Raw genomic sequence first — 22,228 nt, 5'->3', positions numbered from 1 at the left:
TGCCATGTAATCTTATCTGGTGATGATGATGATGATGATGATGATGATGATGATGATGATGATGATGATGATGATGATGATGATGATGATGATGATGATGCATTGCACCGTATTGCATCACAACCCTCACCTAATCAAACAGAAACGTCCCTCCACCTTCCGTTCCCGTCGCGCCCCTCCTTCGCAGCAGCCCCGCCACATCTTGGTGTCCCCTCGCCGCCGCACACTGCAGCGCCGTCTGCCGGCCTCCCCAGGCCCCGGCCCCGGCCCCGGCCCCGGCATCAATCTCGGCCCCGGCGTCCAGCAGCATCTCGCACACCCGCGCGTGGCCCCCCTCCGCCGCCGCGTGCAGCGCCCTCGCCCCCTTGAACCGGCTCCCCTCGGCGTCCACGTGCGCCCCGGCCTCGAGCAGCATCCCGACCAGCCCCTCGTGCCCGCCGTAGCTCGCCGCCTGCAGCGCCGTGAGCCCCCGCGCCCGGCACGCCGCCGCGTTGACGTCGCCGCCGCGCTCCATCACCGCCCTCGCGATGCCCTCGAACCCGCCCCCCGCCGCCGCCTGCAGCGCCGTCCGCCCCCCCGTCGCCGCCGGCGCCGCGTTCACCTCCGCCCCGGCCTCCAGCAGCAGATCGGCCACGTCCGCCGCCCCCGCCGCGCACGCGCTCTGCAGCGCCGTCGCCCCAAAGTACCGCGCCGCCGGCACGTTGACGTCCGCGCCCCGCGCCAGCAGCGCCCGCACGATGCCGCCGCCGTCCGCCCTCCCGCACGCCATCTGCAGCGCGTTCTTGGCGTCGTTGTTCCCCGGCCGGTCGTTCACCTCCGCCCCGGCCGCCAGGAGCACCGACACCACCTCCGTCCGGGACGCCGAGCACGCCGCCTGGAGCGCCGTCCGGCCGTAGTAGCCCCGCGCCGGCGCGTTGACGTCCGCGCCCGCGGCGAGGGCGCCGCGCACCGCTGGGAGGTCGCCCGCGAGCGCCGCGCGCTGGAGCGCCGTCCAGCAGTCGTCCTCGTCCTCGTCCTCGTCTTGCGCGTCGTGCTCGGCGACGTCGGAGATGGTGGGGTGCTGCATTTTCCTTTTGCCCTTTTACTTCTTATTCGCCTGAAACCTGCCCCGTCGCTGATGCTTGTCGGTCGACTGTCGTCGAGTGTTTTTTCTTTGTTTTCAGGGGGGGCTTGAAAGTGAGATGAGAAGACCCGTAAGCGAATCTTACATCTTTGTGTTTATCAAATAGGCGACGGAAATGCGGCACGACCCCCGTCTCTTACCAGGTCATCATTGGATCAACGACAATCGGCCAGAGTGGTCTTGCGAGGGGCATCAACATTTCCTCGTGTTATATTTCTTTAGCAGAATTGGCTATTCTTCCGTCTCGGCCTTCTTCTTGCTCTCGCTCTTCTTCTGGGGCTCGCCCTTCTTCGGCTCGTTCTTGGACCCGGCCTCGTTTTCGTAACCGCCGCCCTCCTTCTCGTACTCTTTCGCCAGCTTGGCCCCCTGCATGGTCGTCAGCGCTAAGAGTTCGATTCTTCTCCTTCATCGCCACAGTGCAACGAGGGGTTGGAATGAACAAGGAGTTGATTCATTGGATATCGTCCACACCAGTTCGGCTTACCTTCCACGCTGCCCACTGTCCTTGTCCGCCGCCGGACTTGTTGGGTTCTTGTTTGATCTCTGCAGTGGCATTTCAGCACACCCCCGATCAGCTGACATTGTCTCCAAAGTACTCTTACCCTCCTTGAGCTCTTCTCTCAGCTCGGGATCAGTAGGCTTGCCCTTGGATGAAGGCATCTTGGTTCTGGACCCTGTCCAAAGTTCCGAGACAACACAGTGTATTCAGAGTCGTAAAGAGGCAATCGAGACGTCTCGTGTGATGGTGAGTACCCAAAGGCAAGCTTTGCGCCGCGGAATGAAGTCAGAATCGTTTTCTAGTCAACGTTACGCCCCAGCAGAGACAAAAGCCCATACCGCTTCGCCTGCCCTCCCGCCCCCGCTCGAGGCAGTGTCTCCTCCGGATGACGATGCCAGAGACCATCGATGACGCCTACAGTCTCAGCCACAAACATGATCAGTCGGCCCCGCTAGCGAACCGGCAGACCCCGTCCGACCCACCCGGCGCCGTCACGGCCGTGTCCTGCGTTCGCGGGTCCGGGGCTGCCGGAGGCCATCAAGGTGCACAGCACACTTTCATGTGTAAGGTGATTGTGAACTTTCCGTACCTAGCTCCTTTTTATTTGCTTCCTTTTTTCTCCTCTATTTCAAGCATCTATAGTCAAGGGGGGGTTTTGCCTCCCTCTCCCAACTTTTTCTTTTCCGTCATAGCATCATGAGCCGAGAGAAGCACGCAACCAACGCGACGTCCAAAACACAATCCCCCCAGACCACGTCAGTGAATCGCCACCGGCTCGAAGTCGGTGTCCTCCCCGACGGCCTCGCCGTTCATGATGCCGTGCACGTACGCGGCGCCCACGATGCGCCTCTCGCCCTCCCTCTGCGCGCTCCGCCGCAGCACGAACGGCGCGTTGCACCCCTTCACCACCCAGACCTCGTCGCCGGCCTCGCACCCGTCCGGCACCATGCCCACGTACCGCTCCCCCTTGGCCAGCACCAGGTCCAGCGCCGCCCGCATCGGGAACACGCGGTTGATCAGCACCTGCGCCGCCGCCTCGAGCGCCTCGCCCGCCTCCTCGGCCGTGCACCCGGACAGCATCATCTCCCTGCGCAGCGCCTCCCGCTCCGGCCGCGCCGCCGACAGGTCGTCGTCCTCGACCGCCGTGCAGAACCGCCACGCCAGCTTCAGCGTCGTCGTCGGCACCTCCCCCTGCTCCTCCTCGTCCGCCTCGGTGCGGAAGAACGTCAGCGCCCGGAGGACCGCCTCGAGCCCGGACTCCTCTCCCCCCGTCGCCGCGTACGCCGCCTCCTCGAACCCGGGCATGCCGGCGAGCAGCTTCGAGAGCGTCACCATGTCCCGCTTCACCCAGAGCGACGGCTGCTCTGCGTGCAGGTGCGCCGGCCGCGGGACGGCCGTGACGTGGGTGATGGTGTCCACCTTGACGCCCTTGAGGAGGAGCACGTCCTCGGCCTCGTTGGGGTCGAAGCCGAAGTCAAAGTCCGTCTCGCCGGCGGCCTCGGATTCGGCGGCGTCGGCGACCGTCATGCGCCGCCAGGGCCTGCGGAAGTCGGGGATCCAGGAGGGGAAGCCCTCGCCGTTGAGGCTCTCGGCGACGCCAGCGTGGTCGAGCAGCTCCTCGCTGAAGGGCTCGTGGAGGAGGGTGCGGGCGAAGCGGAGGGCCGTCTGCTCGAACGTGGCCGAGTAGTCGGGGCGGAACTCTTCCCTGTCGCCGTCGGAGGCGAGGCCGAGGAGCGCAAAGTAGAGGTCCCGCGGGTCGGTCGCCTCGACCTCGCGGAACGACAGGAGCAGGCTGAGGAGGTCTGTCGAGCGGTCCGACTCCTCGCCGTCCTCCGATTCCCATTCATCGTCCTCGCCCTGCTCTGCCTTCTCGCCCTCGTCGTGCTCGTCGTGCTCGTGGCCGCCGCGGCCTCCGCAGCATCCACCCCCGTGTTCATGCCCGTCGTCTTCGTCGTCGCCGTGCCCGTGCCCGTCCGAGTTGCCCCTCATGGAGCCGAGTTGGTAGAACCGCAGCCGCTGCGCCATGTTGGCCATCAGGTCGGCGGCGCCCTTGACCTCCTCGCCGGCGGCGTTGACCAGCGGCCAGGGCGGGCTCTCGGGCTCCTCCAGGGCGACGGTGGCGGGCCACAGCTGCGACCAGCTCACGGTCTTGTCGCCGCAGATCATCAACACGTCCCGCGCCAGGATGAACTCCTGCACGACCCAGGCCCGGCGGAACCACGGCCGGTTCCAGAACCGCGACACGGCCGTCCACTTGTCGTCGCCCTGCGGGGGCAGCTCCGCCTCGCCGCCCGCGGGCGCCTCCGGCACCGGCTCGGAGAGCAGGCCCTCGACGAAGGCGCGGGCGCCCGCGTTGAGGGGGTTCGGGAGGCTGACGCGCCAGTACCTCTCGATCAGCTCGACGGCCTCGCCGCTGCCGTCGGCCTCTTCGCCGAGGTAGGCCAGCACGCGGCGGGCGCCGACGTAGATGTCGTGCATCAGCATGATCTGCGACTCCTTCTCCCCGCCGTCGGCCTGGTTGATGCACAGGGCGTCGGCCCAGACGAGACGCGGGCGGTCCTCGAGGCGGATGCGCCTGAGGCAGTGGTAGAGGTTCTCCGTCATGGCCATCTCGGCGCCGGCGGGCGAGATGACGATGCGCCGGGGCTTGTCCTCGGAACCCCACACGTAGGAGACGGCCTCGTACGAGTCCGCCGACGCGGGGAGCTCTCCCTCGTGCTTTCCGGCCTCGTTGAGGTAGGCATCGATCGGGCGCACAAGCAGGTCGCCTCGGAGGGGCTCGTCGGGCTTCCCTGGCGCGAGAGAGAGGATTCTGAAATCCCGCTCGCCGATGGCGGCGTGCTTGTACTCGGCCATGGTGAAAATGAGGTGGTTTTACTCGTCCAGGAACCGAGTTTACGGGCTATGCGAGTGGGAAAATAGTGAGTGACCAAGTTTTTTTGTTTTTTCGAGGTTGCGCCAGTGAGAAGAGTGAGTTGAGTAAGTGAGTGAATGAGTGAATGAATGAGTGATTGGCGAGAAAATTCAGACGTTTTGGGAATGTGGAGTGAGATTTGGAGCTGGAGATGCAGGAAAAAACAGTGCATGAAGATCCCACAGTTTAAGGTAAAATGATTTTTTTATTTTATTTTAAATTATCGGCTTTTTATTAACATTGTCCGCCCCATTCATGAGCAGCCCATGCGGAAAATCTCGACTCACCTCTGCCGACTACGAAGGTGCTTTTGCTTTGCATAGCTCATTCATCCTTCGTTGAGTCGAGGCTTAACTCGAGTTGCCTCATCCATCATGCTGGACTTATACCGGATAAACCGTGAACCCAGAAATCGGGCTTGGCTTTCAGACGTTTCACGCATGGCATCAAGTGAAACCCAGATGTTTAAAAGGCCAAGAAGGAAGTTATTTTCTTCATCATTCATGAACTATCGAAAAGAACCGGGCACTTTCGCTCGATGCTGCAACTCCGGTCTTCTTTTTGACGTCGTCACGAAACCGACCGAAAAGAGAAAACTACAAGACACGTCGAACACGCAACATCGCCAGACCACACCGCAAAGCGCTCAGAGGCCGAGGGCCGAGTTGAAGGCGTCGGCGGCAGCCTGGCCCTTCTGGCCCTGCGCGGCGGCCTGGCCCTGGTCGCAGGCGTCGACGGCGGCGGCGTCGGCCTTGCAGCGCGACTGGAGCTGGCCGCAGATGAAGCCGCTGATGACGTTGATGTTGAGGGCGGAGCCGTGCTCGAAGTCGCCGGCGGGGGCGAACGACTCCTCCTTGCGGCCGTCGAGGCCGGCGGCGAACTCGATGCTGGGGTCCTGGCAGCTGCCAAAGTCGAGCGCCTGGCGGGCGGCGATGCGCATGCGGTGGCCGCCGGAGGAGGAGGAGAAGGAGCGGCGGCGGAGCTTCTTGAGGGACGCCGCGGCGAGGCACTCGTCCTCCTGGGCGTTGCAGTCGGCGACGGTGATGTCCTCGGCGCCCGAGTTGGCGGCGTCGGAGCAGGCGTTGTTCTGCACGGCGCACGAGCGCTGCAGGGCGGCGCCCTTGTTGACGAACGTCGAGCCCTTGACCTCGAAGGGCTTGTCGGTGGCGGCGGGGGAGGAGTTGACGGGCGGGGCGGGGCCGCCGAGGGCGCCGGTGAAGGTCTGGACATTGGTTCCGGTGGCAGCACCGGCGTTGTTGTTCTGGTTCTGGTTCTGGTTCTGGCTGTTCTTGTTGTTGTTGTTCTGACGGCGGCCCATGGGGAGGGTAGTCGTGGCGCGGCGGCCTCTGGAACGGGATCCCTTGGCGGCCTTCGTCGAGTTGGCGGCGTTGCCGGCGTTTCCGGAGACCTCGGCCGCGGCGGCGTCGATCTCGTCGGCGGTGGCGTCCTCGACGAGCAGGTTCTGGCTGAAGATGCAGCCCTCGGCGTCGTCGGCGTCGTCGCACGTGTTTCCTGCTCCGGTGTTGTCGTTGACCTATTTTTTTAGAGGTTTTCGTCAGTCTGATTTCTGCTTGACTACACCTTCTCCATAGGGTGTCTCGGAAGGGGGAAAGGAAGAGGGAACAACTTACATCACCGGGCTCGAAGGTGCCCGACTGGAGCGCGAGCTGGGGGTCGGCGCCGATGGAGGCGAGCTGCTTGGCCAGCTCGAGGGTGATGGCCTTGTTCGTCTCGGCGGCGCCGTCCGAGGCCGGGTCCTGGTGCTGGCTCAGGGCGGCGATCTCGGGGTTCTCGGCCTCGTCGGTGCAGAGCACGCTCTCGAGGCCGACCTTGGCCGTGTTGCGCTCGAGGGCGGCGTAGACGAGGGCGCTGGCCATGCCGTCGACGTCGCCGGCGGCCTTGGCGGTGGAGAAGGCCGAGTCGGCCGTCGCCTGGTGCAGGCAGTCGAGGTTCTTGATGTCGCCGGCGCCGTCGGCGGCGGCGGCGTTGCCCAGCAGGCCGAAGACGGCGTCCTGGATGTTGTTGGGGTTGTCCTGCTTCAGGAGGTCGTTGACGGCGCTCAAGAACTTCTCGTGAGAGTGCTCCTGCGGCACCTCGGCGGCTGCGAGCGTGAGGAGGGCCGCGAACGCGGCGGTGGAGACCTGGAACTTCATAGCGGAAGGGCTTGGGGGGGGGAGGGGTTCGAATAATACACTAGAACGAGTGTTGTTGGTGAATAAGTAAAGGACCGGCCTTGTAGAAAAGGATCACGAGAAAAGAATGAAGGGTATAAAGTACACACGAAAGAATGAAGTTACCGGAACTGAACGAAAGAGAAGACTGTTGAAGGAAGGGCTTGATGAAGATACAAAACTTCGTCCCATCATTGAATCGCAGAAGACGGGGGAACTTATATACGGCATCGACTGCAGCGGGTCGTGAACGTCCGGCACCAAAGGGGCAGGTGGCGGGCTGTCAAGAGCCTCGCTCCCGTCTCTCTCTGGGCCTCCTCCGCGTCTCACAGCCGCGAAGGTGACGGCGGCCCCTGGGCAACCCGCTTGGGAAGGCCAGCGCGTCGATCGGCAAGACGTTGGCGTTTCTACCGTCCGGTGATGCACCTTGGCAGCCACGCAACACCCAGTGGTGGGCCAACTGGTGAGGCACTCCTCTCCTCGGCTTGACTGTCCTCCGGAAGCGGGCATTCGCATGACGTCCGCATGGCAGGGAGAAAAGGAGGCATGCATGCAGGTGCTCGTGTGCGAGGAAAGAGTTCATCCAGTCCCCCCCTGGGGAGGGGCTGCGCAAGGTTGACGATTTGTGATAGGCTGCGCGCACCGTTTCCGATCTGAAAAGAATATCAGTATGCCAGCACGATGGCAGGAGAGGAGGAGGTGTGTGTGTAGGAAAGATGAGGTAAGGTGGAGGACAGACAAGAATAATCGGAGCAGAATAACCGGAGCTCGATCAATCACTTGAGACGGATCCAGTGGAGGCACGAGCGACGGAGGGCGGGTTTGGCAATTGGTGAGTAGATTCTGTTGTGATGCCGCCGGGAGGAGGCGGCCAAGCTCGCCCGCTGGAGTCGACAGCATCGAGTCGATATCGACAAGATGGAGGTTTAAAGTCATCCCATCTAGCACATCGGGATCGGCTCCGCGACTCGAGTCAGCGCCCGCCTCGCTTGGCCCACGACTTGACGATGCAAGTGGAAATGTTTCCCCGGATCGTTCAGCCGTCATACCGCCAGCAGGGACGGATACGGATACACCTTGCAGAGTGGCACAACAACTAACCCGAAAAACGAGCTGGTCCTTTTCCGGGATCCTCAATCAAGGTGTGGTCCCTCCGGCCCTTGTCCGAAGCGACATAGCTGTACATCCATGGCAGGCTGGAGTTGAGCAGAGTTTGAGGATCGTGCAAATCAGACGGCACCCGTCGCGGAAGAGCGTTTCCAGTAAGCGAGCCGCCCCTCGGAGCCTCGTGATTGGTTCCCTTGGTTTCGTTCGGATCGCGTGTTGTAGGGGGCCGTTGCCGGGGTCTCCAGAGAACCGGATCCCTGCTCGTCCTCAAACCGCGTGGCATTGGACTTGTCGGCAGTGCTGCAATAGATATACGGTATTGATATCCATATCGGTCTTGTGAGCGACCTTGGGTTTGTCCAATCGTTTGCTTGTTCCCACGTTCCGTGTGGCAGAATATGTCCGCATCCTATAATAGCGACCGCTTTCTTATAGCGGCGTTGGCATGTCTTGCCCAGGGTTGTCATCTCATCATTCGTCACGATCTGCTTTCCCCTTGAGCCCGAGGTACGAACCCAACACACAGCCTGACATCAATGTCACCTTGGACATCCAGACCCAGAAGCTTTTTGCAATCAGGCTCTCTCGGGCCAAAAACTCAAACCTTGAATGTCGTATGTGACAGTTGGCGGCTAGAGAGCAGGGAGAGAGCTGTGCTTCCACATGACTTGCAGAACGCGCCTCAGAATAGCAAACAAATAAAAGATAAAGATAAAAAAACATTCTGTTTTCGTCCATGGGGTGTGCTGGACATCTCTTGCGACGCCCAGACCTCTTCAAACACCTTATCTACTAGTCCTCCTCCTCCTCCTCATCCTCCTCCAACAATCCATCGCCTGGGTCGTTACGCCGGACCGCATCTCCGCTAAGTGTCATCCATCTTCTCCATGACCGTGACCCCATCTCCCCAGCCAAACACTCTCCCGTCATCCCATCCTCAAGTGACGGGCACGCGGCTGCATGACATACCTTCATGCCTCCCGCCAACCCCTGTGCCGCCAACCCCCCCCCCAAGAAAAAACTTCCGTCCCAGACACCGACAAGTCACTAGCCGGCGTAATGTGATCCCATCGAGACGGCATCACGCAAGCGCCGTCTTTGCCACACGACCCGTCATCTGTCAACCTTCCCGTTATCTGTCAACATGCCGTCGCACGAGAGCGCGGGGCCCGTCTGATCGACACGGTCGCCTCGGTCAAGTACCGTACCGTCTCAGACGTCGTCGGGAGGATTCTTACCCACCCCCACCGAAGCCGACCCGGAATCCCCCATGAGCCCATCCCGAGGGCACCTTTTGTGACGCTTGGATGCTGCTGCTGCTGATAGGTAGGTGCTTAAGGAGTATATATATACACACCAACTTTGGTACCGAGGCCCTCACATGAGTTTCGACCGCCACCGTCCGGTATTATTCCGTCCTCGGAACACCTCGTAGCATACTCGTCCCGGTCCAATGACAGGTAGTCGGGCTTGTCCATGCTTTCCTGCCGTTAGTTAGTCAATCACCGGCCACACACACACACACACACACAAACGCCTCAAACCGATGTCAGCCGTGGCTGTTAGGAAGGTGCGAGGCTGCTCATTGCTCCTGGACGCTCGTGTGACTTTTGTACATTGGCATCATTGCCCGGAGGGACACGTCTAAGAACAAAAAAAAAGAAAACGACCTCTTCGTCTCTCTGGGGGTTGGCCCAAACCAGCACCACCTCGTCTCCGATGCAAAAGAAAAGTTGGTCTAGTAGTTTGTTGTTGTTGTTGCCATCAGCGTCCGCGTCCCCTCCGAGGAGGAGCCTGGGCCTGCTCTCCGTGCTCCTTGCCTTCTCCCCACGTTCCGTCTTATACTCTTACAGTGGTGCTGCTTAACCGATGACCAGCTTGCCCTCCTCGGGGAAGTCGTATTCGGGGATCTCGAGGTTGAGAGGAGCCGGTCCTTTTCTGATACGGCCGGAAATGTCGTAGTGCGATCCGTGGCAGGGGCAGAACCAACCGCCAAAGTCACCGGCCTCGCCGATGGGGACACAACCCAAGTGCGTGCAGACGCCTATAATCAACATCGAGTCAGCAAAGCCCGTCCTTGCAACGGACACCGACAGTCCCTAGTAGCAAACCGGTTGAGCGGACGTGGCTGATTGGCTCTAGCGTCAACCCGCTCCTCGGCAAACCGGAGCCCAATCGCGAAACTTTTTGACGAGTGTAGCCGAAAAGAAAAGAAAAAACATACCCAACATGATGAGCCACTCGGGGTCCTTGACGCGGTCCTCGTCGGCCTGGGGGTCACGGAGGGCGGAAATGGAGACCTTGTTGGCCTCCTCGATCTCGGCCTGGGTGCGGTGGCGGATGAAGACGGGCTTGCCTCTCCACTTGATGATAACCTGTTGTTCGTCCCCCACCCCGCATGTCAGCATAACCATCCCCTGGATTCGAATTCATTACGCTGGAAATCATGTCTTCAGGCCACTCACGTTCTTGCCCTCGGGGATGGTGGACAGGTCAACCTCGACCTTGGCCATGGCCAAAACGTCGGCGGAGGCGGACATGTTGACAAGGAACTCTGCAATTGGCACCGTCCGTCAGCCTATAATTCAAGTATTTCCTTCTCCGCCCTCTACAATTCCGTCATGCTCGTCTCCGGTGTCGGCTTTTGATTGCTTTCGGGGCAACGGAAGGGTTTCCCTACCCTGGACGGTGGACTTGGCGCCGGCGGCGGTAATGGCGCCCATGGTGCCGACCATGAAGTATCCGAAGAGCTGGTTGGTGGCGGCGTTGGTCTTGCTCATGTACTTGCTGAAGTCGGGGATCTTGTTGCCGGCCTGGGCACCCTTGAAGGGGCTCGAGTAGCTCGTGGCGGTCGAGTCGTTCCGGGCGGCCGAGGTGCTGAGGGCGCGCGCAGCCGTGTTCGCGGACGGACTGCTTCGCGCCAACTGCCGCAGGCAGGTGCGGGATACGTGTGCGAGGGGCGCCATCTCGTGAAATCCGGAGGAGGAGGAGGGGAGAGGGTTTGCGGGCGTGGGTTGCGAGATGCAATTGGGAGGGATGACGTTGGAGGGTTAGGAGAGCGTCTTTTTTCGTGATGCCCGTGGTTTGAGGATTGGGATTGCCGGGAAAGCTTTCTGGTTGATGGCCTCAGGCACGTGTTTTCTGAAATTGGTGGCTGGTGATTGGCTGGCCGAGACAGCTGGGGACCCGGCCCTTTCCGTAGTGGCACGAGTGATGACAGCGTTACTGTGGATAATTGCAATCCCCCCATTAGCAAAAGGCACACATCGAGGTAAAATTTGGTTTTCCCAGCTTGTACGAGTTCCACCACTGATCAGTGCACGGTGGTCCTGGGGACCCAATTGAATCATTCCCCTCCGTTTTTAAAAACCTTGGCCAGGTTTGGTGGTGATTGAACATTCAAGCCCGTGATATTCCCTGTTGTTGGCCGTTAATGGGGCTTTGTTTAGGCCGTTTCCCGCCAAACTCAACTCCTCTTTCCCATACATATCCTACATTTGCATATACTTGTTTAATGCATGCGCTTCAGCTCCTCGAGCAGGTTGCGCATGCTCTCCACCGTCGGTCCAAGACCTTGAACCACCGCCTCTTGCTTTGCCTCGTCCAAATCCAAGAACCGTTCGATCAACTCGCCGTCGACGAACCGGAACGGGCCCTCCGCGGCGCGCTTGGCATTTCTGAAGCCTCGCCACGCCGTGAACGATAGGCCGGAACCAGGCGCACCGTCGGCTTGTCCTAGTGTTCTCACTACCTCTGCCAGCCTCTCTTGGAACTGAAACAACAAGCTCTGGTATTCCGACTTGATGTCAGCAAACACATACAACGACCCCTCGACCTGTTGTCACCTGTCAGCACATGTACACGCATTTTGCGGTGCGTCGGAAACCATCTTACTGTAGCGAGAAACGCCTTGGGGATAATGGGGTCGTTCTCGTTGGGCGTTACGTCGAGCAGTCGGATTTTGTTCACTTGTTCTCCGAGATGAAATTCACCAGTGACCTCCATTTGCTTTCGGTCGTGCTCTGTCGGTGCGTTGGGGTTTCTTCTCAACACCATCAGGTTGCCCTGCGCATCCGCCTCCAACCAAGAGTGCCCCTCTAGGTGGCACACCGAAGTGGCCCAGATGTACTGAAAGTGGCGGGCTCGCTCCACGAGTTTGGCTTTGTTCCCGTCCTGACCCGGAATGAACTCGACCAAGGTCAAGGACTGCATCAAATCGGCGATGCCAATCATGTTCCCATTGACATCGATGTCGACAGGAAACGTCGAAGGCCGGAAAGTGGCCAGCTTGCGCAAGGCCCCTGATGTGGTTGACTCCTCGACATAATCATAGACCACCACGGTCTTGCTCAGCCCAGCAACAAGCTTCTCGCCCATGACGCCAAGGCTTCGGCAAGCCCCTTTCAGCTGGTGGCTGACAATCAAGTACGGGTTCTTGTCCGAGTCCACACCGAGGACGAGAATGCGGCCTCTGGTGTCGCTGCTCTCGTCGATATCCGGATCGGCCAGATAGCTCGTACCAACAATGAATCTCTCTGCAGGCCGCCCCATGCCATCTAGCAGTTGCGCTCTGATGACACTCTCAACCATCTCTGTCGAGGTCGAGCCGTCCAGGTGGAAGGGCTTGCCGACGACTCCGAGAACGATCTCGTCGACGAGCTGGAACGAGCTGGTGACTACTTCTTCATTGTTGGCCAGTTCGCGGCGAATGGTGCCAATGCCGAAAGCTCGCAACGCTGGCGAGTACGCGACCCTTCTGACCGTCTCGCGCAGCTGCAACGGGTTGACATGCGTTCTTCTTTCGGCGTCGATGTGGGCAATCCTAATGTTTCGGTTCGTGGCGAGGAAAATGGCGTCGGGGAATGCCTCCGAGTCGAAAGGCGCGATATAAGTTACATCCTCTGCGGTAGCTGCCGAGTAGATGATACGTCCCTCCGAACTGTGGATGAGGCTGGAGTGCTCGGTGGTGGCAAAAATGTTGCTGATACCCTCGCCGCCTGGTCGAGGCAGGATGTGAAGGCCGGCCTGCTGGCTGCCCAGCGTGACGCTCTTCCGGCTAGACAGCGAGAAATCTTCCTTTGACACGTTAAAGGACACCACCTGCCCGTCTTCCATAGCTACGAAGAGAGTGGGACCCAGGAGGTGTGGTGGGTGAAGCTGTACTAGGGCCAGGTCTCTTGGGACTGACACACTATCATCGGTTTGTTTCACGGTTTCTCCCTGGAGAGCGTTGAGTGTGCCGAGATTGATGATGGACACTGAGCCGTTCGCCCAGAAGCCGACCACACCAATGTCATCAAGGTCACGAGCGGCGTGAATGCAGGAGATCTGATCCTCCTGGCCGCCAACGCCGCGGCCCAAGACCTGCTCTTGAGCCGACAGGTTATCTGACAGGTTCAGAGACACCAAAGTTGTGCCACTGATGGACAACAAGACCCACTTGTTATTGGCTGACGCGTTGACGATAGTCTTCCCGTCCGGCACAGCCCAAGTGTTTAACGTCACGCCACTTTCCGAGTCAAGAACTGCCACGGCGGTGGGTGTGATCTGCAACAAATGGCCATTGGACAAAGTCGTTGCAACCAACGTGGGTCTATCCAAGACGAGGCCTTGAAAGTCAAATACCTCTTCAATCCCTCCTTCCGGGTCGAATTTGAAGACTCGGGTTTCCGTAATGAAGGATACAACGAGGGTGTCGACCTTGGCCGAGCCATGGGATCGGAGACTGAACAGCCCACGAACATCGCGCAGGTCGTCGAGAACGCCAATGTCTTCGAGACCGACGCTGCTTCGAATGCTCCGTAGACTGCCGTTTTGGTGAACGCCACATCCAGCAACAATACGGGCCTGGCCCGAAGAGAAGGCGTTGCCCACCTGGCTGTCCCCGGCGTTTCCCAGGTCCATGATGGAGAAGTCGAGAATAGGGGCAATGTTGGGAATGGTCTGGACGAGCCTCGTCGTTTGCGTCTCAACAGAGATCGAGAGAAGCTGGGAGTCGCCGTAATGGGAGCCCAGGAAAAGCATGCCATCACCCATATATACCAAACACGATGCGCGAGAAGTGACGCCCAGCAATCTCATGGACAGGCCCGTGACAATAACGCCTTCAGTTTGGATGGTCAGGAGGTGAAGGTTCCCATAATCGTCGGAGAGGAAGTAGTTCGTGTGGTCGTAAGCAGCCCATGCCACGAAAATGGACGGACTGTCAAGCCCCTCCTCCACTACTGTCCGCGTGAGGGTGTCGACGTAGACCAGCAAAGTCTCCCCGACAACGACCAAGCCACCCAACTGTGCTTTCGACCCGGTAGTGTCTCTCTTGTGATAACGTTTGACGTCATCTTCGACAATGGGCACGGGTATGATGATGCGGGCATAGGGATCCTTGATGTCGAGCTCGTACTGCCTGTCCTTGCTCGGGTCAAACCTCGAAACATTTGTGTTCTTGTCATCGCTCATCAGGCGGTAGATGGCGAGTTGGGCATCTTCTTTTTCGATACTGGACTGATATAAGAAGGCGATGGTTGGGTTGCCCGTGTCGGTGGGAACGAAGGCGCTGGCCTTGACAAAGAGCTCGGACAGGCGGACCTGCTCCCATGCTCCGTCAAGGCGAGCGAATTGGCCTTTGCGGGTTCCCAGGCGCATAACATTCATGACTCCCTCCCATAGGTGCATGGCCATGAACCTGCCAGTGGGATCCACCAGGCACTTGTCCTGGCTCTGGGCTTCGCGCATGTGAGGTTCGGCGGCATCTTCTATGACCTGCTCGGTGTGTAGCCTCTGTGTTCCGGGGTCCCATCTCGCCGTGAAGTATTGGAATCGATCGGTGCCGACGAACAGCAGGTCGGCATTGCTGTCCTTGGGTCGTAGGCGTTGAAGGAGTAGGATGGTGCCGTAGACAGCGGCAGAGCCGGGCATGTACATGTCGGTGGGCGTGACACGCCATACTTCGAGCCTGTTGGACCTTCTTGGAGGGTGTCAGTGAGGGGGGACGAATGTGTTGGAAGGACAGCAGCGAAAACGAGGCGGCGGCGTGTTGGGGCAGCCAGGCATGGAGGGGCAGGAAGGGCGGCGAACTCACGCTACCACGAGGCTCTCTGTCTCGTCGTCCTCTGACAAGCGTACGCTCAAGGCGTGGCGTATGCTGCTTGGCCTGTGGATGGGGGCGACGTACGACATGGTGCCGGTCTGTGGGAGGGACCTATTCGAGGTAGCAGCTCTGGATCCCACAAAATGGCGGCCATGGACGAGAAAGCAAGCAAAGACAGACAGATGTGAGGGACGGGGACGGAAACGGTTCGGACGGTGCTTTGCGTCGGAGTTTAGCTGTCACAGAGTCCGGGGGGGTGCCCCTCCACTACCTAACTACCTAGGTACGGAAGATGACTGATTACGTCATCCATTGCAGCCTTACCATATACACTACGCAGTAGGTACTATAGTAGGTAGCTAGCTATCTAGGTACCTACCTAGATACGGTACGTACATAACAGCAGCAGTCCTGTGTGTCGGGAAAGGTCCGCGGTCTCAGGCGCTAGAGCCACTGTAGAGGACTGGCTGCAGGATGCAGATGCAGGTGAAGTGAGGTGAGGTGCAGGAGGCAAAAGGCAAGAGCCAGCATGGCCAGCACGAGGCAGGTGTTATCGTCGTTATCGCCCCACCTCACCTCGACGACTCCCAGGCGTTCCTCCCATTTATATTGCATATCATTCACACTGTATGGTCTGGGCGGGATGACACACGAATATACAGTATGAATGTTATCCCATGTGTACGGTATAACAGTCCCGGAATTCATGAAATCCCGTCATGAAATCCCGTCCAACTCTTCTCCAGCAAACGTCTAACCCTCAACATCGGTTTAGGAAATCACCGTTAGGAAGGGCCCCCCTCCCCGTCTCTCGAGCCGTTGGCGCTGAAAGCAGACACCCGGGCATGCAACGCACCCATACATACCCCCGGCCAATCAACAAGACAGTCGGTTCAAGGGCATCGCTGGCTGGGCGGTTCCCAGATCATGGCCCAATTCAAGTGAACCAAATCGACGCCCAAGCTGCTAAAGTCCACCCGGCGCTCTTCAACATCCTTGAATCCAAGCTTGGTGTACAAATGATGGCCGGCCGCCGACGACTCCAGATACACCGGCACCCCCAGCCTAGCACCCTCTTGCATCCCCGGCGTCATCAGCTGGAGACCAGCCCCGCGCCGCTGGTGCTTGGGGTCCGTCACGAGGATGTGGATATCTGCGTTCAGTCTTGTTAGCTACCGAGCCAACCGACTCTTCTGTTGTTTGTTTCTTTGTATGTCTCTCTCTCTCAAACACCACTTACAAACGGACGGCTTCCCTGCCATCAAACGCTTGCGCATCTCGTCCAGCCCGCCGAACATCATACGGTAAGCCTTCTCGTTGTACCACGGCTGCACCTCTCGCGGTTTTGGCTCCGGCATGCCATCCGCGTGTACATTGAACTTGCACCAACCAATGATGGCCTCGTCGCCCGAGAGCGCAGTGTCCACTGCTTTGAACATGCGCACGGTCGCGTCCTCGCGAAGCTGTTTGGCCATCTCGTCCGCTCGAACCTCCGACATGTTCTCCGGCAAGGGGCCGGAGAACAGCACTTGTTTGAGCGGGCTCTCCGCGAAGGCCAAGTCCTCGATCTCGGCGCAGCGCCGCAAGTCGGCCTCGACTACGGTCTGAAGCTCGATGCCCATGTTTCTCGTCCTGTAACCGTCTCGCAGCTTGTTTCGACCTCGCTGTGGGGAAGGCTCACGCACTCGTCCGTATACTTGCACCGTGCCGCCCTTTTTGTACTTGAAGCTGCCTTGCCGGGCCAGTTGTCAAGGTAGATGATGATTCGTGGCCGTCGGGAGCCCCTCATACGTTCGGTCTGACTCATCACAGGCCGAACCTGGACGCGTACGAATACTACTAGAGCCTTGGCATCCTCTGCGGTGGGCCTGTTAATGGATTTGTCACCGCCCACCTAGGAAGGTCGCTGATCGTAGGATTGTTGTTGCCTTGTCCAAATGCCACTTGTTCGCTCCCAACTTTTAAAGTTTCCAACGATTCGATATTCTTCGTAGGCCGCATTGTTAAACATACTCGGAAGTGCCATTTCAGTATTGACAACCACTTCAAAATGATATTTTGCACCATAGCGTCCACCGCTTGTGGAGGGAACTCGTTGCCGGCTTGATGAAACACAACACCATGCAGCGTGCAGCTGGGTTAATAATTACCAGAATATATATGGAAGCGATACGGAAAGAGATTTGGGTCGAGATGATTGAAGTTTGGTCATGTGCTTCATGCCAGGAGCACCTAAGCTCCTCAGAATAGGAATGACAAGCTTGTGCATATACTGCAACGTGCAGCCAAGAAGGCTCTGTTGGTGCTCTATTGATGCCAATTTAGAATAAAGATTTTTCTCTTAGAATACGGAGATTTTATCTTTGTGCTTCTGAAGTTTGAAAGTTTCCTTGGACTTCATTCCTGTAGTGATTTGGCTCATATCTGAGCGGCATCCCCGGAGGAAGAAGACAGTTGTGCTATCAGAAGTCGCGGCACTGCCGCATCAGGCGTTTCCACATCTCGGAGTTGTCATTTCCAGCGCTTGAGAAGTAATCCATAGTTCTGCTGTGTGATGAGCTGTCTAGTCTTCTTGCACACATGCGGCTGGAGTGATGCTGAGCCAGAGAGAGGTCTGCCCACCAATGAGCATATCGCACTCTACTTGCAAAAAGACTAAAGACTGCCAAAGCCTTTCATCTATGGTATTCTGGCCGAGAGATCGTCCTGTAACTCTAGCCGTTTATCGTAATGTTGGAATGACTAGAGATGCCCTCGAGCCAAGATTTGAACGACTTGTTTTTTCCAAGTCGGATGACAAGCTCATTCCTTCAGGGGTTCTCGGGGGCCGAGCTCTAGTTGAAGCAACGCGGAAATCAGGACGGGGGTTTACTTCAACATGGTCATAATGTCAAATAAACATGAGACCAAAGCCGTGATCTGAGCGTCCCCCCCCCCTCCCTTCAGAAAACAAAACATTTGGATAGACCTTGATTGCCTCTCCCGCTCCGCGACTTGGTATCCGGCCCGCTATACACCCGGCGACGGACAACAAAGTGCATGGCGAGACTGTGGCTGGAGGCGTTTATGCAACATCTCTCCTGTGGCGAGTCCCTTGATCTCAGCCACGCCGTCCGTGATGAAACCGGGCACCGTCCCAAGCTGGTCGTGGGCCCGGACTCATCGGCGTACCTACCGATGCTTATGCTAACCCCCCCTCCCCGGCCTGAGAAGGAGCTGCTCTGTGGCCAGTACAAATGGCACGAGCGCAAGTGGTCAAGCCCTCCCTCCCTTGAAGGGCAAAGTAGGGTGCCAACATGCGCCGTTGCATCTCGGTCTGAGCGCCTCTCACGGAAGCCCTTGCGCGCAAAACTGCGGCTGAGGAGTGTGTATAATGACGTTTCCATTCGATTCGACGGCGTTGGTCGTTCCCAGCATCCGTATGTCGGACACTCTCTTGTCTGGATGCGGTGTGGACAGCGAGGGAACGGTCTCCGCGTATCTGCTACAGCCCGTTTGGAATGATAGGACGGATTATAGACCGTCTCTCGGGCTGTTGACGGAGGAGACACGAGTTTACACAGCTTGAAGGTATACGGAACCAGTAAGGCCGCCTCGTAGTCGAATCGTCATGAACAGGTAGGCGTGTAACATGGTGGTAAGTAAGTCATAGACAAATCAACCCGTGATAGACTTCTGTACCATGTCAAGAGCTTGATTTTCAGAGAGAAGAGGAAAGTCGGAAGGGGCTGGTTGATCGTTGCTACGGCTGGTGCGCTCTGGACCAACTTTGGAACCGCAATAGGACATCAGAAACACAGAGATGTCTAATTGGGACAGGTCAGCCGAACACTTGCAAGTTGAGTTCCAAATTCCAAATGCAGGTGTGCAACCGGTAGCGCGAGCTTCCTCACCGCCAAGGCCGTTTTCTTGCCGAATGATGAAGCTATGGCATCGGGGAGGACGAGAAGCCATGTCCCCCATATCGGCCGAGTTACAAGGTCAGAAGAGTGGAACGTCCTACCGTTCCTACGTCGCCCACAGGAGATGCAATAGAGCTCCCCCCCAGTCCAATAGGGCCTACGAGATCGTCTTGCAGCGTGTGCTGCCTCGCGATGCACGGCCGTCGATCCATTGCGGTGGTTAAGCAAGTGGAGAAGAAGCTGCACCGGCCCGCGGGCATTAGAGCCATAGGGGCGCAGCAACGTTGGCTTTGGCCATCTTCGTTGACGAATCACAGACAAGCCCTGCTCCGGTATAAGTGCAGCTTTGAATATCTTGCGTCCTGCAAAAGGGTCTGAGCCTTCGACCTGCGTCCCCGGATACCTGACCGAGACTGTAGCTTACTACTCATCTGACGGAGGGGGGGGTCTAGCATGCGTATGCGTCCGGGAGCAAGTTCAACCAAGTACCCTCTCACCCTCGGGTGCCCGACTACACACACTATGTATGCCTCCGTCTAGTTTCAAGAGGCTCCTGCAAAGAATCTGTCATCATATCCCCGTCACCTTGTCCCTGTTACTGCATCAAGGCCCTTGCTTCTGCCTTCCCTTCCCTTCCTGCATAGGGTTTGCTACGCACGGGTCAAGGGTTCACCGATCACCAAAGTCTATCCCTCCATCTGCGGAGACTTCATTTGTTGTCAAGCTGTCAGGAGTGGAGAGACGCTACTAACAACTATCCAGTCCTGTTTACGATCTTGCGCCGATTGGTGTTCACGGGCTCATACACAGACCTCATGCGGCTGCCAACACCTCGAGAACCCTTGCTTCCCCGACGCAAAGACTAGATCTGCGAGCGGAGAGAGGGGGGGGGGGGGGGTATCGCCATGCCATGCCATGCCATGCCTACACTCCTCCAAGATTCGTTTCAACCGTCTCACGTCTGCAGGTTGCGTTGGAGCCTACGATGCCGCACCGCGTCCGGCCCATCTCGATGCTGCTCACGACACAATCTTGGGACCGTCACGGACAGGTCGAGCGAAGGTTATAAACCTATTCCATCTCCCGTCAAATAAGCCATTCTTCTTGGGAGCATCCAAGAACTCAACGACATCAGCTTGGTCACTTCTACCATCTTTTCTCCACAAACCTTCAGACCCCTAATCGTCTGGCATTGTCATACCAAGCAAAATGCATCCCCCGCAACTGGTACTTGCTCTCGTCGGCCAGGCGGCCATCGCCGCGGCCATGCCCCTCCAGTCCCTCTGGGCTGGCGAGATGGGCAAGAGGGCGCCCGGCGATGCCGACGCCATCGAGAAGGCGCTGACCCCCGTCTCCCAGTCCCTCACGACGCTCGACAACGCCATCTTGGCTCTGGACGGCGGCCCCGTCTCGGCCAACAACCTCCTCATCGCCTCCCAGCAGACCCAGACGGTCACCGAACAGGCCACCGCAAAGATCCAGGGCGCCGGCGACCTCGGCATTTTCAGGGCGGCCAGGCTCCGCCGGACCACGGACGATCTCGTCGACCAGACGACGACCACGATCAACGACTTGGTCTCCCGCAAGCCTATCCTCGACAACATGGGCGTCAGCGCCGTCGCCTTGGACTCGCTCCAGAAGCAAAAGGCGTCGACCGTAGCGTTGACTGCCGCGCTGGAGGACAAGGTCCCCAGAATCGGCCAGAGGATCGCCGCCGATAGCCGATCCAAGATCGAATCTGTACTGGACCAGGGCATCGCCGCCTACTCGGTGCCCGCTCCCGCTGCTGCCCCGGCTCCTCCTGCTGCTGCCGTCCCGGCTCCCCCTGCTGCCGCCCCGGCCCCGCCGGCTGTTGCCCCGGTTCCTGCTGCTGGCCTAGCCAACCCTAGCGGCATCCCGCTTGCTTCCCCTGGCAACCCCCGGGCGGGCCCGGTGCCTCCCCCGGCGGCAGCGCCCTCGCCAGTTCCGGCTGCTCCCATCCCGCCTGCTGTGCCAGCCGTCGGCGCTCCCCTCCCCTCGCCGGTACCTCCCCCGGCCGTCGGTGCTCCTCCTGCGGCCCCCGTCCCCGCTCCTGCTCCCAACGTCCCGGCCCCGCCTCCCAACGTTCCGGCCCCGCCTCCCAAGATCACGCCCGTTGCCGGCCGCAAGGACAAGAAGAAGAAGAAGACGGCGGCGGCCTAAGTTAGAGGTAGAAGGCGATAGCGCCAGAGTTGCCGTGGGACGGTCCGGGCACAGCGAGACGATAATGCGTGAGGAGCATGGAGGCGTCGGAGTTTTACGAGACACCAGGAGTGTATCAAATGGAAATCTAACTTTTTGTTATAAAAGAACTTTGGACGATTGAAATGAGTTGAAATTAAAGATAGAATGAACCTGTTACGGTCCATGCACACACACACACACACACACACACAGACACAGTCACACTCATACATACACCAAACCGCTCTGTGCGAAATCCAAAACATCGATTTCTCGTGGTGAGCATCCGTGAACCTCGTGCGCTCTCCACGTTTGAGCTGCTCGCGGCCGAGCGTGCTTGCTTGCAGCCTGCCTTGTGGCCAGGCTTCTCCTCCATACGCAGTATACCTATGCATGTTGCTCGGGGTTTTCTGCAGATAGATCTCAAGGGAGGGGAGTGTCCCTCGTAGTTGCAGGTGATGAGCCGCTCCTCGGTGTTACAACTTTCCGAGAACGAGGCCATCTCGAGACCGCCCTGGCCTTCTTCTGATACAGTCAGTCTGCAGCGATCCGGACTGCATGCAGTATGTTGGCTACGTAGTTTTCAGCAGTCAAGGTAAAACAAGAAAGAAAAAAAGAAGAAGAAGAAAAAAAAAAGAAGAAAAAAACCAAAGCGGCGTGGTCCAGGATACTACGGATCCACGTGCTGTTATCAGGCCAACCAAGCAAAACCTCTTCTTCAACCTGTAGGTGTTTCCACCTTCCTCAATTCACAGTATCCAGGAAACTCGCGTCAATAGAAAGATGCAACGAAACGAATGCAGTGTGTATAAGTCCCAGCCCAGCCAATTGAATCTCCGTGTTTTGTTTGCGGCAGTGTGATAACCGTATGCACAGCTCGCTTCCTCGAGCGTCTCCATATGATGCCCCCTCCCCCCACACCATCTCCCAGCCGCCGCGATGGACGTTTGTGGCCGGCATTGATAACGATTTCAACCAGTTATATGTGACAACGCGCCTGTTTGCTCTTGACGATCCGACCCTGCGGACGCAGAAGGTTGCGGGACGGGACGGCGGCCACCAAACTGGGGATGACTTGCAGGATCATGCATGCCGCATACCCCGGCCAAGCAACTACACCCGGTCCGACCGTGACGAAGGCCGACATCGTTGAAGCTGGACAGTTGCACACTTCGCCGAGCACCTCGTCCACATTCGGTATGCACTGCGCATGCAAAGGGACG

At 58.6% G+C, this 22,228-nt stretch overlaps 9 protein-coding genes across 9 annotated transcripts; 1 reads left to right on the top strand and 8 right to left on the bottom strand.

The window, feature by feature from the left end:
- Window positions 1-130: 130 nt before the first annotated feature.
- Window positions 131-1,066, bottom strand: LY79DRAFT_670979 (ankyrin repeat-containing domain protein; the record flags this gene model as incomplete). The annotated part of the gene is made up of 1 exon (XM_060563850.1): window positions 131-1,066. One exon carries the CDS (start codon window positions 1,064-1,066, stop codon window positions 131-133), a length of 936 nt encoding a protein of 311 aa, XP_060412605.1.
- A 288-nt stretch (window positions 1,067-1,354) lies between these two features.
- LY79DRAFT_670978 (uncharacterized protein) lies at window positions 1,355-1,783 on the bottom strand (the record flags this gene model as incomplete). Its single annotated transcript, XM_060563849.1, has 3 exons — window positions 1,355-1,489; window positions 1,608-1,666; window positions 1,726-1,783. 3 exons carry the CDS (start codon window positions 1,781-1,783, stop codon window positions 1,355-1,357), a joined length of 252 nt encoding a protein of 83 aa, XP_060412604.1.
- A 595-nt stretch (window positions 1,784-2,378) lies between these two features.
- LY79DRAFT_580999 (heterokaryon incompatibility protein-domain-containing protein) lies at window positions 2,379-4,478 on the bottom strand (the record flags this gene model as incomplete). The annotated part of the gene is made up of 1 exon (XM_060560164.1): window positions 2,379-4,478. The coding sequence occupies one exon, from the start codon at window positions 4,476-4,478 to the stop codon at window positions 2,379-2,381; it is 2,100 nt and encodes a 699-aa protein (XP_060412603.1).
- A 704-nt stretch (window positions 4,479-5,182) lies between these two features.
- Window positions 5,183-6,689, bottom strand: LY79DRAFT_518522 (uncharacterized protein; the record flags this gene model as incomplete). Its single annotated transcript, XM_060555041.1, has 2 exons — window positions 5,183-6,070; window positions 6,168-6,689. The coding sequence occupies 2 exons, from the start codon at window positions 6,687-6,689 to the stop codon at window positions 5,183-5,185; spliced, it is 1,410 nt and encodes a 469-aa protein (XP_060412602.1).
- A 150-nt stretch (window positions 6,690-6,839) lies between these two features.
- LY79DRAFT_266540 (uncharacterized protein) lies at window positions 6,840-7,845 on the bottom strand. The gene is made up of 2 exons (XM_060551982.1): window positions 7,447-7,845; window positions 6,840-7,360 (listed from the first exon to the last, which is right to left on the bottom strand). Exons 1-2 carry the CDS (start codon window positions 7,752-7,754, stop codon window positions 6,991-6,993), a joined length of 678 nt encoding a protein of 225 aa, XP_060412601.1. The 5' UTR covers window positions 7,755-7,845; the 3' UTR covers window positions 6,840-6,990.
- Window positions 7,846-9,382: 1,537 nt separating this feature from the next.
- Window positions 9,383-11,052, bottom strand: LY79DRAFT_266550 (ubiquinol-cytochrome c reductase). Its single transcript, XM_060551983.1, has 4 exons — window positions 10,495-11,052; window positions 10,280-10,368; window positions 10,039-10,189; window positions 9,383-9,858 (listed from the first exon to the last, which is right to left on the bottom strand). Exons 1-4 carry the CDS (start codon window positions 10,778-10,780, stop codon window positions 9,677-9,679), a joined length of 708 nt encoding a protein of 235 aa, XP_060412600.1. The 5' UTR covers window positions 10,781-11,052; the 3' UTR covers window positions 9,383-9,676.
- Window positions 11,053-11,244: 192 nt separating this feature from the next.
- LY79DRAFT_266669 (mono-functional DNA-alkylating methyl methanesulfonate N-term-domain-containing protein) lies at window positions 11,245-15,305 on the bottom strand. The gene is made up of 3 exons (XM_060551984.1): window positions 14,893-15,305; window positions 11,709-14,778; window positions 11,245-11,649 (listed from the first exon to the last, which is right to left on the bottom strand). Exons 1-3 carry the CDS (start codon window positions 14,988-14,990, stop codon window positions 11,326-11,328), a joined length of 3,492 nt encoding a protein of 1,163 aa, XP_060412599.1. The 5' UTR covers window positions 14,991-15,305; the 3' UTR covers window positions 11,245-11,325.
- Window positions 15,306-15,794: 489 nt separating this feature from the next.
- LY79DRAFT_518571 (acetyltransferase) lies at window positions 15,795-16,523 on the bottom strand (the record flags this gene model as incomplete). The annotated part of the gene is made up of 2 exons (XM_060555043.1): window positions 15,795-16,054; window positions 16,142-16,523. The coding sequence occupies 2 exons, from the start codon at window positions 16,521-16,523 to the stop codon at window positions 15,795-15,797; spliced, it is 642 nt and encodes a 213-aa protein (XP_060412598.1).
- A 3,489-nt stretch (window positions 16,524-20,012) lies between these two features.
- On the top strand, window positions 20,013-20,630 carry LY79DRAFT_477109 (hydrophobic surface binding protein A-domain-containing protein; the record flags this gene model as incomplete). Its single annotated transcript, XM_060553241.1, has 1 exon — window positions 20,013-20,630. A coding segment is annotated over one exon (618 nt), but the record flags the coding sequence as incomplete, so codon positions are not given.
- Window positions 20,631-22,228: the final 1,598 nt, after the last annotated feature.

This window comes from Colletotrichum navitas (assembly GCF_030913465.1).
Source record: "Colletotrichum navitas strain CBS 125086 chromosome Unknown LY79scaffold_43, whole genome shotgun sequence".
NCBI classification, from domain to species: domain Eukaryota; kingdom Fungi; phylum Ascomycota; class Sordariomycetes; order Glomerellales; family Glomerellaceae; genus Colletotrichum; species Colletotrichum navitas.
This window is presented reverse-complemented; position numbering and strand designations above follow the sequence as displayed.